Below are 14,467 nucleotides of genomic sequence, written 5' to 3' on the forward strand. Positions count from 1 at the left end.
AATGGCTTTTCTAAGTGCCTCCTTTTTTTTTCCTCCTTTTTAAACATTTCAATGCCCACTTCTCCCAATTGTACACAACATTTTATTAAACTGTATAAACAGCACTGGCATTAAAAAAATCCATGTTAACCCTTCCAATTAAACATGATGACCAGCTGCACAAACCGTGAGCACAGATGCCCTTTCATACAGCACAAACAAGGATTTCAAGAGAGTCATAGGACAGAAATCTTTTTTTTCAAGGCTTTCTGCTTTTCTTGTTGATGTTCTCATCTTGGTCCTGCAGGATTCAGTGTTGGCACTTGCTGCCAGCAATACCCCAGCACTGCCTGCAAGGTTTCCTTCATCCTATTTGGAGGTCCAGGTTGACAGCCTGGTCCAGCAGAACCACAAAGGCACCTCTGAAGGGAATCTAATTTTGGGATAATCCACCTGCTAGAGCTTCTCTTCTCCATGAACTGGAGGGGTTGAGGCAATGAAGCTCCAAATGTATTCTATTAAATCAAAGCCTAACACCAACTTAGGTGACTGCTTAAGTCACAGCATCCTCTGTTTGGGCTTTGACTTAATTTTCCATCATAGAATTACAGAATGCTATATTGGAAGGAACCTCAAGCATCATCATCTGTTCCAACCTTTCTCAGCACAAGCAATTTGGACATGGTATTTAACTGGTGTCCCAATGACAAGAAGTAATTTTTTAGAACCATAGAATGGTTTGGGTTTGGAGGCACCTTAAAGATCATCTGGTTCCAACCTCCCTGCCATGGGCAGGGATACCTCTCACTAGACCAGGTGGCTCCAAGCAACTTAAACACTTCCAGAGAGCAGGAATCCCCTTCCCTGGATGATTAAAAAGATCCTATGATGAAAGGGTAAAAAAAAAAGTTTTTTTATTAATAACCCATCTACATTTCCACAGACTTAAAGGGATAAAACACACAGCAAAATGTCACCCAGTATGTCCTGCCCTGGGACTGCTGGGTGCAGCTTTTTGACCCATGTTTGCCAAAGAGTGAGGACATCACCTCGAGCCTCTGGCTTTGCAAGGACTGGTTACTGCCTGTCATGTAAAATCTGCCAATGCTGTGACTGGAAGGACAGTTTTATGTTGCTTAAAAAATGGTTTGAGGAAACCTCTTCCACCTTTCTCATGCAGTTTTAGGATAAAACCCCAGCAAGCCCAGTCTAGATCTTTCTCTGAGTGAACAATTAAAGCTTTAGAAGTTGGGTTCCTGAGGCTTTTTGCAGGACTGCAGCTTCCCATCCTTCCTGCTCAAGGACTAAGTGTAAACCAGTGGTTTGCTGGACACTTTCCATGGCAATGATGCTCCTTTGAGGCTGAGTCCTTAGCTCCAGGGCCTCTGAGTGAGATGGATGAATGCTGGAATGGCCACCTGCAAAGTCTCTTTGTTCCAGTGGAGAAAAATCCTTAACATAATAATATTATTCCTGCAAATATTATTTTTAATGTGTGATACCAAAGCACCCAGACTGAAGTCTTGCTGGATGCTCTCAGTCCTTGAGTAAACCACTTGTCCTTCAGAAGGAGGTAAGAATTGCAGAAATGGGCACTGACATCACCAGAAGCTCCAATTTCCTTGCCTTTTCTTCCAGAGAAACCCATTGGCTGTGTGCACAAGAATGGTGGCACAGGTTTTGGCACCTCCACAGTTTCAGATGCTCTCAAGTTCAAGAACGTTGGGAAAAGAAAGTAGAGTGACCAAAAAGATAACATGAAGAAACTCCCTCATTATTGAAGAGTGGCTGCATCTGCTACAGACTGGAATAAGCTGGAAGCCTCCAGGTGAGGTAAAAAACTGTCCTTGAGGTGTTTTCCCAGTGGGTTCTTGATAAAAATGAAGGTGCACAGTCTTCAGTTGACAAAAGTGCTTCTCAAGCCAGCACAGAGAATTCCTTCAGTGAGGCAGATCTCAGGAAAATATTTTCTCCATTTTAGGGTTCACAAAAGAAAAGTTGCTGAACATATTTTGGTCCATGCTGTTAATCAGTGCTTTGTCAGCACAGGAGAGTCTGGGTTTTTCATTTAGAAATTCCTTGTCGAAGTTGCTACAGTCACTCGGAGATTTCTTGGAGAAAAGGAGAAAAAAAGAAACAAAAAACAAACCACAAAACAACAAAAACTGATGTCAGACCATGAATATTCAGACCTTGATTAAAATTATATCAGTCTGCTTCTTATGGATTTAGCTCAGTTAGATGGGAGCAAGCTCAGCTCAGCCAGGGAGCCCATAATAATCTTGGGTTTTTACACAGCAATTGGTTACTGCATCCCAAATGATGCACAGCAACACAGCAAACTGCAGGGAACTTCTCAGAGCTCCTAATATGAAGCAGCCAGTGCTAAAAACTTCCTTATTACTACCCTATTGAAGCAGCAATGGGAATAAACATCCAGGAAGCACTGAGCTTGTGATCCATGAATTCTGCCAGGCAGGGATGTTACAGATGTGCAACGTGGCAGATTGGACCCATCAATGAAAGAAGATTTGGGAAGGACTGAAAAATGAAAGCATCATGCAGTGTCAGATTAAATTTTTATTAATAATAGAATTTTAATAGCTTAATAGGACTGCTCTTGATAGTTGGGACCATCCTGACTTAGGTGACCACCTGGTTACCTGAACTGCTTTTCCTTCTTTACCTCCTGCAGTGCAATGAAAGAGAATCCCTGCAGAATGGGGTGGTTAAGGGAAGGAGTTTGAAGTGGCATCCAGCCCTCTGCTATGGTAACTGAGAAAATGATGAGTAATTTATGGTTTCTCAGGTCTGGGCATGCCAGACCTGGGCTTACAGCCATCAGAAAGGAATAGTCCTGATGATGATCAAGCCAGGCAGCTCAGCCAGCAGAGGTGCACAGTTCACAAGCATCTTTGCAGTGACTGGACACCCAAACTATAGATGGCTTCAGCTCCTTGTATCTGATGTACACAACATACCAGATGGCATGTGAACAGTTTAATCTGTATTTTATCATTTAAATAAGAGTCAACACTTTTCATTCTGACTGCCCAAGACCAAGTACTCCATCTACAGGTGGGTAGGCAGATAGGTTGCATGTGCAGGCCAACTCCAAAAGATATTCCTGAAACATGGAGGGCATTTTGAAAGCCTTAATTTGGTGCCTGAAACCATTATTTCCAGTGGGAAACAGACATTTATCCACCCTGAAAATGTGGACTCTATGAACCTAAACAGATTTTGAGGTCTCTGACTTTAAAGACCCACGTCTGAACAATTTGGACAGTGCCCCTAAATAAATAGGTTTATAAAATTACTGTAGGTCCTGGCTTTGGTCAATTGCTAGATTATGGTCGAGTGTTTGAATATTTGGGGAATGAATGATTCAGGAAAGACAGATATGAGATGGGTGGAAATGAAAGTAGATGCATTCTTACCACTCGAGGTTTGAAAGGAGGCTCCATCCTTCTGTTTTCTAACGCCTCCCAGTTTATTTCTCGGAAAAAAGCATGCTGGCGGATGTTGCCTCTTGCTCCCAGTCTCCTCTCAGGTTCTCTCACAAAAAGCTAAAATATTGAAGAAAAATAAATATCACTTTTACCAATAACAGTACATTCGCTAGGAGGGTCCTACCAGCTGAGGTCTCAGCCTTCAAACTCAAGAATTGTTGCTAAAAGTGTGAAGATTCTTCTTATTAAATTTCTGATTGGGGAACCAGTTCAGATTCTTAGCCTAATATATCAAACCTGAGAGGCTGAGAGATCTTGGCCATCTGTTTTCTTTTCATGAGAGAGAGGACAAATGTGCTGCAGTGGCAGCAAATATGCAGCTGCAGGAGTGAAATACCTGGATCACACTTGCAAGCTGTTTTCTGGACAATTTCTTTGTTATCAGGAAATTTTTTAGAGTTTCAATATAAACATAATGTGTGAAAACACCACTCTGGCCTTGCATTCACTTCCTATACATTTGGAGACCTAACTTTGGAGGCCTAACTTTGACCTCTTCATGAAATTTACTGGACAAACACCATGAGTTGGAGCTCTGGAAGGTAGAGGGGTTCAAGAGAACTGGTTGATATTCAAGTACCACTTCCTTCAAGCTCAGGACTGGTGTATCCCTCAGAGCAAGAAATCAGGGAAAAGGAAACAGGAGACCTGCATGGTTGAGTAAAGAGCTTCTGAAACAGCTCAAGTAGAAGAAGAAAATTTACAGGATGTGGAAGAAGGGAATGAGCACTTGGGAAGATTTCAAGAATTCTGCCAGAGAATGAAGGGAGAAAAGGAGAAAAGCCAAGACCTCCCTGGAACTGAACCTGGCAAGGGATGTCAAGGTCAACAGGAAGGGTTTCTTCACATGTATTGGAGGGAAAAGGAAAATTAGAGAAAATGTGGGCAGGTGTTATGGTAACAGGATGCAGAGAATGTGGAATTACTGAATGTCTTCTTTGCTTCAGTCTTTACTGCTCAGGCCTCCAGGAGTCCCAGGCTTTGGAGGTGACAAAGTCTGGATGAAGGAAGATTTTCCCTTGGCTGAGGATCAAGTTAGAGATTAGTTAAGTAAACTGGATATCCACAAATCCATATATCCTGATGGGATAAGCTCGTGAATGCTGGAAGAGCTGGCAGAAGTCATTGCTGAGCCACTCTTCATCATCTTTGAAAGGTCCTGGAGAACACAGGAGGTGCCTGAGGACTGGAGGAAAACCATTGTCTTCAAAAAGGACAAGGAAAACCCAGGAAAAAACTACAGACCAGTCAGCCTCACCTCCATCCCTGGAGAGATGATGGAAAAGCTCATTCTCAAAGCATGTGGAGGAAAAGAAGGTTATCAGAAGTAGTCATCTTAGATGTAACAAGAAGTCTGACTAATATGACAGCCTTCTGCAATGGTATAACTTAGTGGAGAGATGAGGGGAGGGCAGTGGATGCTTTCTACCTTGACTCCAGACAAAGCTCCAGACATCATCACCCACATCTTCCTCACAGGCAAGTGTGGGTTAGATGACTGGAGAGGGGGGTGGGTTGAAAACTGGCTCAAAGATAGAACTCAGAGGGTTGTGATTAGTGATGCAGAGTCTAGTTGGAGCTCAGTAACAAGTGGGGTTCCCCAGGGGTCAGTACTGGGTCCAGCCCTGTTGAATATATTCATCAATGACCTAGATGAATGGATGGACTGTGGCCTCAGCAACTTTGCTCGTGACACAAAACTGGGAGGGGTGGCTGACACACCAGATGGTTCTGCTACCATCCAGCATCACCTGGGCAGGCTGGAAAACTGGGCAAGAGAAAAATTAAGCAAGGGCAAGTGTAGGGTTCTGCACCTAGTTAGGAAAAACCACATGGATTAGGGGCTGAGCTGCTGGGAAGCATCTCTTTGGAAAAAGACCTGGAAGTCCTGGTGGACAACAAGATGGCCACGAGCCAGCAATGCAGCCTGGTGGCCAGGAAGGACAATGACATCCTGGGGTGTATGAAGAAAAATGTGGCAAGAAGGGTGAAGGAGATTCTGCTCCCCCTCTACTTTGCCCTGGGGAGGCCCCATCTGAAGGATTGTGTCCAGTTCTGGGCTCCCTGGTTCCCAAGGACAGGGAACTGCAAGAGGCAAAAGGCTAAAAAGATGGTTAAGGGACTGGGACATCTCTCTTATGATGTAAGGCTGAGGGACTTGGGTCTTTTTTGTTTGGGGAAGTGAACACTAAGGAGGGATCTTATCAATGCTTCTAAATACATAAAGGGTGGTGTCAGGAGGAGGGGGCAGTCTTTTTTCTGTGGTGCCCAGTGACAGAACGTAGGAAATTCCATCTAAACCTAAGGAAGAATTTACTCTGAAGGTAGCAGAGCACTGGACCAGGCTGCCCAGAGATGTGGTGGAGTTTCCATCTCTGGAGACATTCAAAACCTACCTGGATGACATCCTGTGCAACCTGCTGTGCGTGAATCTGCCCTGGCAGGGGGTTTGGACTGCTCTCTCATCATCCTCTGTTGCAAGGTAGGATGTCTGAGCTTGGAACATGTTTGATGGGAAATATTGTCTCATGAAATTCAAGCTGAACATCAAAGCAATCTACCCCTTATATCTTTGAGGAACAAGAACTGCTTCAGACCCATAAATTCCAGGCAAGTCACTGTAAGCCTTAGTTTGAAATCTGGCAGAATAAATTTCCCAGGAATTAACATGCTTTGTACCTAAAGGATTGCTCTGCAAAGAAATTTCTGATCTCTGCTGGTATCTTATACCCTGCAATCCTACTTACTGGATGTGAGGAGCCATCATCATAGCTCAGGAAAAAGAAGACACAAAGATGACCTTATGATTTAGGTCAGGTGTGTTTTGAGTTCCAAAAAAGTGACTTTTTCAGGTCCTAGCACACTACATTTGTTTCTCTAAACAAGAGCTGGAGGTGCACACATGAAAGAGGACAGTTCTGGTAATAAAAAGACTTTCATTCAATGGGTGGTAATTCTTACCTTCACCAAAATGTCCTTTGCATCCTTGTCAAGCCAGCGAGGGTAGAAGGGGTTATCCATACGTATAGACTGGAAAAGCTCTTCTTCATCTTGGCCATGGAAAGGAGATTGCCCAATAAGCATCTCGTACAAGAGGACACCAAAGGACCACCAGTCAACAGAGGTGTTGTACTTCTGCCCCAGCAGTATCTGCTCAGATTAAGGAGTGACAAAAGACAGAGGCAAAACGTCTGATGTCAGCATTTCAACTTCAGAAGAGTGGCCAGACCCTGACCTTTCACCAGGAGATGCCTCCTCCTGCCTGCACCATGAGCCAGAGCATCTGCCAGGGGTGCAGAGGCTGCAGCTGAGGATGCTCCAAAACATGGCCACACCTGGGTGTCAAAAGAGTCCTTTGCACTACACACAGCTGCTTGCAAGTTTGTTTAGTTCCTCTTTAAGTTACTTGAGCAAATCTCTGGAAGATCTAAGAGCATAAAAAGTGTGGCAAGTCACTTTTTGTCTGTTCTCCAAATTAACCCAAGGGTACAAACTGGGGTTATGAACTCCAAGATGACAAATGGCTTGGCATTAGCATTCAGGGACTGATTTAACTCATACAAAATGCATTTTAACTTACAGATCAGACAGGGTGAGGGCACTTCAGGACTATCAGTCAGTGGAAATGGTGTGAATTTAGCCCAGCAAAATCTGCCCCAGGAAACGCATGATGAAGCAGCAGCTGCTCTGTCCTCTTGAGACCAACTGAGTTATAGGTAGAGGAATGGGAGTTTGTCCTCAGCCAGTCCATTGGTTTGTGACTTTCTGGGTCAGCTTTGTGAAGGTTTCATCGAATGGACTGGGGCCAGGCAGGGTCAGAGGGAGACACAACCTCCCCTAAGAAAGGATGTGGCACCTTTCTCCCCTACACACTTGGCCAGACACCTCCAAGTCATCAAACTTCCCCTCTGGGGAAGCAAAATTAATCTCACCTGCCTTCAGATATCTGCTATGGAGACACCAACAGCTGAACCAGTTACCATTATAATTATCATTATAATTAGTTGAATTTTAGACATCCAGCTAAATATCAACCAGATGTAACATACAACCCCCTGTTAGTTTCCTTTTGTTATCAAGGAGCCCAGGCAACTTGCTGAAATACAGATATTTACACCACAGATGTCTAAAGCCACATGTGATGACTGGGATGTGTAGGATCCTTACCAGGTTTTAAGTGCTGTAGAGGGGAATACTTCATTTTAAGGCACATTTTCTCATCACTATGAACAGTACAAACTATGGGCAGGAAAACATAAGACATCTAGCCATAGACCTATGTACCCTACAGGACCAAGCAGACTTAGGTGAGGAACCATTTATTCATGTTAGTTAAGGATTGGCAGGAGCACAGAATACTCCTGACAACCATACCAAGTCTGCACAGAAAAATGCCCAATGATTCTGTGTCCCCTAAAGGATATTTGTTCAACCATAATTCACCAGAGTATAAAAAAATCCAAACTAAACCAAATAAACCCCATAACTGAAATGGCTTTAATAGTTCAGGTGTTCTACTACATTACTCTTGAGCCCACAGCTTGGTGGCAATGTGATCCCCCACGCTGCAGGGATCTATGACAAGTCCTGAAGGTGGCTTAATACCACTTAATACCCAAATCAGCACATACAAAACTGCTGACAGTTGAAACATCACAGTTTAGAGTGATTTAGGGGATCTTTACTGATGTACTCTGAGGTCCAGTGGAAGTGAGGGAGGAATTTCTTGACTTTTTTCATACCTTGTCTTCATTGCTTGTAAATTACCCCTTGGGTCCAGATTAATTTTACTGCCTAAAAGTTACATGTCTTAATCATTGAGTTATCCAGAGTCTATTTATAGTCAGTGGAGGGAAAACTGATTTAGCTGACTTACACACCTAGCATAGGAATGGATAACTTGTCTTCTGGGATGCTTGTTCTTCTACAACACTATAAAGTAATGCTTCATTTTTTAGACACATTTTCTCACATTAGGTGAGAACTATCCCTCTCTGGTGTTCCAGAGAATAATATCAGAAGTCTAAACCCATGGTGATGCAGAGAGCTCATGGATAACACATCTGGCTCCAACACCACCCAAAGAGGAGATGCAAAAAGGACAAAAAAGCAATTTGACTACAAGGCACAATATGTACATTGGGTTCCACTCAGAGCCAAAAGAATAAAGAGAATTAGCAAGACTCCCTAATATATTTCTTCTGGTTCACTTATAATTAACATCATCCCAACTTTTCCTTCTGAAAAGACACATTATTTTGATAAGGCTTTATCTTTTCAAGTATAAAATGTCTGGAAATCAAAATTAAACATCCTATGGCAGTAAAAGAAAAGGTTTATTAGGTTCAGAACTCTCTGGACATAAGTAAACTCAGCAATTTCATTTCAGGGTAAGACTTTTTTTTTGGGGGGGGGGGCAAATATTTTTTGTAACTAAAAATCACTTGTCTGCTGACCCAAAGCCCCCTTATTTCCACAGCTGTAGCCAAGGTGCTGGGGCTGTAACAAATTACAGTGCTAGGAGCTGAAATACTGACAGAAAGTTCAGTGCTCCTGCCTCTGTCAAGAGAGATGATCCATAAACTTCAGCAGTGCTTTCAGTTTAGAGGTAAAATGTTTTACATGCACTCATTGAATCTCTAAAATAAATGATGGTGCAGAAATAAAATTCTGAGCTATTTCAGTCTTTCTCCTCTCTGTTCTCACAGATAATGGATTATCACTTGGCTCTTTTTTAAGGATCAGAAAATAGCTTGCTTTTTTTTTTTTTTTAATAAAACATTGAAGTGGAATAAAAGACAATTGCAGCTTGATTGCAGAGCACACTTACACCTGCTCTTAAGCAATACAAATCCAATTGATTTGAAGAGCCCAACCCTTGTGGCAGCTCTGCTGTAACCCAGGTCAGGACTCAGCACTGGTGCACAGTAAAAGATCAATGAATTATAGTGGAGGGGAAAAAAAAACCCAAACAAACCATAAGCTTTCAAAGCTATTTGGAAAGTCCCAATATCCATCATGAAACCACTAAAATCAGGAAATGGGATCTTGAAAGGCAGATAAATGGATTTCAGGGTGATGTTGGACATGATGCATGGATGACCTCGTGGGTTCTTCCCTGTGCTGAAAAATGTTTTCTTTGGCTCCCATTTGCCACCTAATTACTCAAAGCCTCTCCACGGGAAGATCTATAATTGAGTGAAGTCACCAAGTTAAGGGATCTTTCTCTTTTCTGCAGGGATCTAAGCCAAAATATCTAAATTTACTAGGGGAGAAAAAAAAAAAGAACAAGTTCCTTTCAGAGAAAAAAGAATGAAGCGGAAGGGCAAAGGATCTGGCTCTGGGCAAGAAGGGAAACACCTTTTGTGGTCCCCCAGTTTCAATGGATGAGCACATGGAAGCCAGGTTCCACCAAATATCAGCTGCAGAAGCAGAGAATTGCAAAATCTAATCTCTTAGATCTCCTTCTCCCACAGCCCAAACTGGATTTCCATTAAGCATTCTGTTTCTTGGTTAAGCCAAGCATCACTTGCTTCCAAGCTCATTTGCACACACACACACACACACACACACAAAAATTAATCAGCCACAAAAATACACAATGCCAGACCCTGAATCAAACTGAAATCCAGTTTTCAGCCTGGAACTGCTCCAAAGCAGCTTATTATTTCTCTTTGTGCTCACCACCACCACCACCACCACCACCACCACCACCACCACCACCACCAGTCATGTCTTCAGACACATTCTCTGTCCCCCAGCAGTTTTTTCACCACCCTGAACCCCACACCTACCTCAGGAGCAATATAGTCAGGAGTCCCACAGAAAGTACTTGTCTTTGCATCTCCAAAAATGTTCTCCTTGCACATCCCAAAGTCAGCAATTTTGATGTGCCCCTCATGGTCCAAGAGGACGTTGTCAAGCTTCAAGTCTCTGTGGAGGAAGAGAAGTAAATCCCTCCCTTAAAATGTTACAGAACCCCACAAGTTATCCCAGCAGGTTACACTTAACTTCACTGCCTCTTTGTAGTGTCTCAAGTTGTAAGAACCAAGAAAGGTTGAAGGAGGAGCTGCTCTCTGGGACTTCAGCATCCCTTTTACTCATTCCTCTTGTGCCAGCATTGCTTCGTCTGATGGAGAAGACATCACCCAAGACATTCTCTAAAAGCTGACTCCTTCATGGATGCTGAAAAGGGCTTTGTGCCAGCTGGTGCTTCTGCTCTAACACAACCTGAAGGAGGTGAGCAAGAAGGGAGCAGCTGATGCTCACTTTCTCTTCCCCTGGGAGGAGAAAGAGTCTCAGGACTCTTCCCAAATCTCCTGCCAGCTCTCCCTCCCAGTGCAGGCTCTACAAATGTTGGAAGAGATGAGGACCAACGAGCCCTGCAAGGCTTGCAGAAGGTCTGAGTAATCCCAGACATCAGCAGAACACCCACCAACTTCTCACTGCTGAGATGCACTACCTGAGCCCCAGGAATTTACAATTCCCTTCACACACAGCACTACCTGAGCCCCAGAAATTCAGAAATCCCTTCACACCCAGCTGCCAAGCTGCTCTCAGAGGCTTCAGGCTCTGAGCTACTGTGGGAAGCAAAGAACCCAAGCAAAGAAAGAGAAGAAAATGCACAGAGAAGGAAGCAGAAATAATTGAGTTGATGAATTCTGGCCATTGGCAGAGAACAAAGGTGGGAACAACCTCTGAAAGGAGAGAAAATCATGGAACAAACTAAGGAAAAAGGCAGAAAGAAAGGAAGCCTGGAATGGCTTCTGTTTTCTATACCTTACCTAAAAGCTTTACTTCTCATTGAAATAATGGCTCAGGGATATGTTTGGACCAGTGATGCTGCACTTCACTGGGGATGCAGGCAGAATTTGGGGCTCAGAGCACCCATGTTCCTGCACTGCCCATCTTGTGCTATCATTCCCTTCTCCTCCCCAGGGCTCTGAAAGCACCCAGACCCAATTTGCCTGTGCCCACAGCCAAGCAAACAATTACTCTTTTCTAACCTCTTCTGATTCACAGCCTACACACATTTTCCTCATCTCAGGCAAGAGTCCTAAGCACAAAGCTGCTGTATAATAACTTCTATCCCAGTGACAACTGCTTTACAATGTATTTCTTTTTTTTTTTCAAAAATGGCTTTGACTCCCTCAAAGAAGGTAATTTCTGATGCATGAGAGGATTGCCTACAATTGCAGGAAAAATGGCTGTTCAGCCTCCCCCTGTGCAAAGCTCCTCATCTTGCTTTGCCCAGGCCCCAGACAATGTCTACCCACTAAATTCTTGTCATGAGGCAATTGTTCATTGCTGCCAGAATATGGCCCAAGAAAAAAAAGTGGGAGTCATCAATCAAAAAGAAATAGAGAGACAACTGAGACATTTGTCTTCCAAGTGGCAGACACTCATGTTGTCACAATTTCCAGCTGGAATGACTTATTTTAGTTACACCATTGAGATCAATCTCTGGCTGCCAGTGCTGCTTTTATTCATCTGGTAGATCGAAGCAAAACAAAAAACCCATCACCTTCAGTTTGCTTTCATTATTTTGATGAGTCTCAGATTCATTGGCTCCAGGGACTGAAGCTCCTGCCAAAAAAGCCCCAGCTCATTCATTCAAATTTAAGCCAACACTTCCAAACGTTGCCTGTGACAGAACAGCTGGATTCATTCTTCTTACTACATCACAAGTGATGTAGTTTCAAAAATTATTTCTATTCACTTTCCTAAGTGCTTGCTTAGCTCTGACTAAGATGCTGATGGCTCTGTGCTCTCAACTGCCCTCATTTTCCTTGTCTTTGAGAAAAACAAAGCAAAAAAGGAGTAGGACTGATTATATCTCTGCTCACAAAGCTTGATATCCAAAGCAATGCCACACAAACTCCTGGGAATGAGCTATTTCTTCCTATCACTGTGTCCAGCTACCCCAATTTTCCCACTTTTCCCAAGGCTCCAGGCTCTGAACATCTCTCTCTCTTCATGAAGAAAAGGTTCCCAAACCTGACACACCACTAGTGTAGCAATTCCAAATAAAAAATGGGAATTAAAACCTGAGTGCCAGCATTAGCAGTGTGGTCACAAACTCACCGTGCCCTGCAGGTATTTTTAATCAACTTTTCTGGGAAGTCTAAGTGAAAAAGACAGGGATCTGGGTACTTCAGAAAACATTTCCCTTTAGTCACCCAGAACAATAATTAGAGCCTGAAACCTGCTGAGAGCTCAGAGCTCATCTTAACTTAATGCCATTGAGATTGATCTTGTGTTTATGCAATAACCATCAATGGTCAATAAAGACCATAAATGGCTCCCATATGAGCACTAATAATGAATAATCAGGAGAGTTGATATGAATCAAAGCTTGCATTTTAATTGGAGAGTGGGTTACAAACAAGCCTTCCTCTTTCAGCATTTATTCCAATGTTCCCGCTACATGACAGCCATTTAAATAAGCTCATTTTCGTGTCAGCAAACATTGCTGCTTTCTTGAGCTTTCTCATTTGTTTGTGACAAGCTATTTGCTGACTGCTTTTCCAGAAGGCTGCAATGTAGTAAAGTTCAGAAATTCAGTTCCTACTTTCAGCCACGAGAAAGCCAGCTGTGACCTGATTCCTGCAGCCCTTCTTGTTCCCACTTTGTCTCTGTCCTTTTATAAAGGTCTGAAGCACAACACTTGTCCAGTAGATCAAAGTGTCTGTGAATAACTCTGAATTTCTTGGGGAAATCAAGCAGAAGTCTGAATGGGCCATTTTGTAGTGGGGGACTTCTTCACTTTAAGATATGATAGATGGGTGTGATGGGGACTAAGTTCATACCAGCTAGTTTGGGAGAGGGTTTTTCTATCTGGGTGCAACTGCCTGCAGTGTCCCCTCAAGTCCCCATCAGATCCCTGCAGAGCCCACTCCTCATCCTGTCATCCCTGGAAATATTCCAAAGACATTTTAGATATGGTGCTTAGGGACACGATTTAGTTTTGGCAGTGCTCTAGGTTAATGATTGGACTTGGTGATCTCAAAGGTCTTTTCCAACCAAAAAAAATTCTATGCTGAAAAAGGACTGATGAACCTAAAAAAGCCTGCTCCTCTCTGCTTATTTCATGAAGAGCTTGAGCAGCCAGCTCAGATTCATGATGATAGGTGAATCCCATCTCCTCATGGACCTTTGGACAGCAGACATGTTAATAACACTCAAATTAAGGTGTCTGTATATATATGTATATATATAAGTATACATATATATACATATATATATACATATAGGTCTCCCTGGTGTTGTTACTTAAGCTGGGCTTTTCAACACTGTCCTAGCCAGTAAATATACCAAATATATACACCAGCACAGTAGATATACCCAATTTCTCAAGGCTAACTTGACCTTCACAGACTCACAGGATATTAGGGGTTGGAAGAGACCTCTGGAGATCATCCAACCCCCCTGCAAAAGAAGGGTAACCAAGGGCAGCCCACACAGGAACACATCCAAGTGGGTTTGGAAAATCTCCAGAGAAGGAGACTCCACAACCTCTCTGGGCAGCCTGGGCCAGGGCTCCCTCACCCTCACAATAATGAAATTTCTCCTCATGTTGAGGTGGAACTTCTCATGTTTTATCTTATACCCATTAATCCTCGTCCTGTTACTCGGCACCGCTGAAAATAGATTGGCCCCTTCCTCTTGACCCCACCCCTCAGCTATTTCTAATGAAATCCCTTCTCAGCCTTCTTCTAAACAGCCCCACTTCTCTCAGTCTTTCTCCATAGAGGAGATGCTCAAGTCTCTTCATCATCCTCACATCTCTCCATTGGCCTGTCTACAGTAGATTCCCATTTCCCTTGAACTGGGGAGCCCCAAACTGGATACATTATTCCAGGTGTAGTCTCAGCAGGGCAGAGCAGAGGAGGAGGAGGAAACCTTATATACCTTCATACCTGGACAAGTTACATCAGGTGCCCATGCTGGGTGCTATAGGAGTAACTCAGTGTAAA

At 43.3% G+C, this 14,467-nt stretch overlaps 1 protein-coding gene across 2 annotated transcripts in view; it reads right to left on the minus strand.

Moving 5' to 3' along the window:
- Nucleotides 1-755: 755 nt before the first annotated feature.
- PRKCQ (protein kinase C theta) overlaps nt 756-14,467 on the minus strand; it is a 65,605-nt gene continuing 51,893 nt past the window's right edge. For both annotated transcript variants that reach the window (XM_030459675.1, XM_030459682.1), the window contains 4 exons: nt 10,286-10,424; nt 6,453-6,641; nt 3,420-3,548; nt 756-2,090 (listed from right to left, as the gene is read on the minus strand). In XM_030459675.1, coding sequence (XP_030315535.1) covers nt 1,935-2,090; nt 3,420-3,548; nt 6,453-6,641; nt 10,286-10,424 — 613 coding nt within the window. In that variant the 3' untranslated portion in view covers nt 756-1,934. The remainder of the gene's footprint in view (nt 2,091-3,419; nt 3,549-6,452; nt 6,642-10,285; nt 10,425-14,467) is intronic.

This window comes from Calypte anna, chromosome 1 (genome assembly GCF_003957555.1).
Source record: "Calypte anna isolate BGI_N300 chromosome 1, bCalAnn1_v1.p, whole genome shotgun sequence".
In the NCBI taxonomy this organism is placed as follows: Eukaryota; Metazoa; Chordata; class Aves; order Apodiformes; family Trochilidae; genus Calypte; species Calypte anna.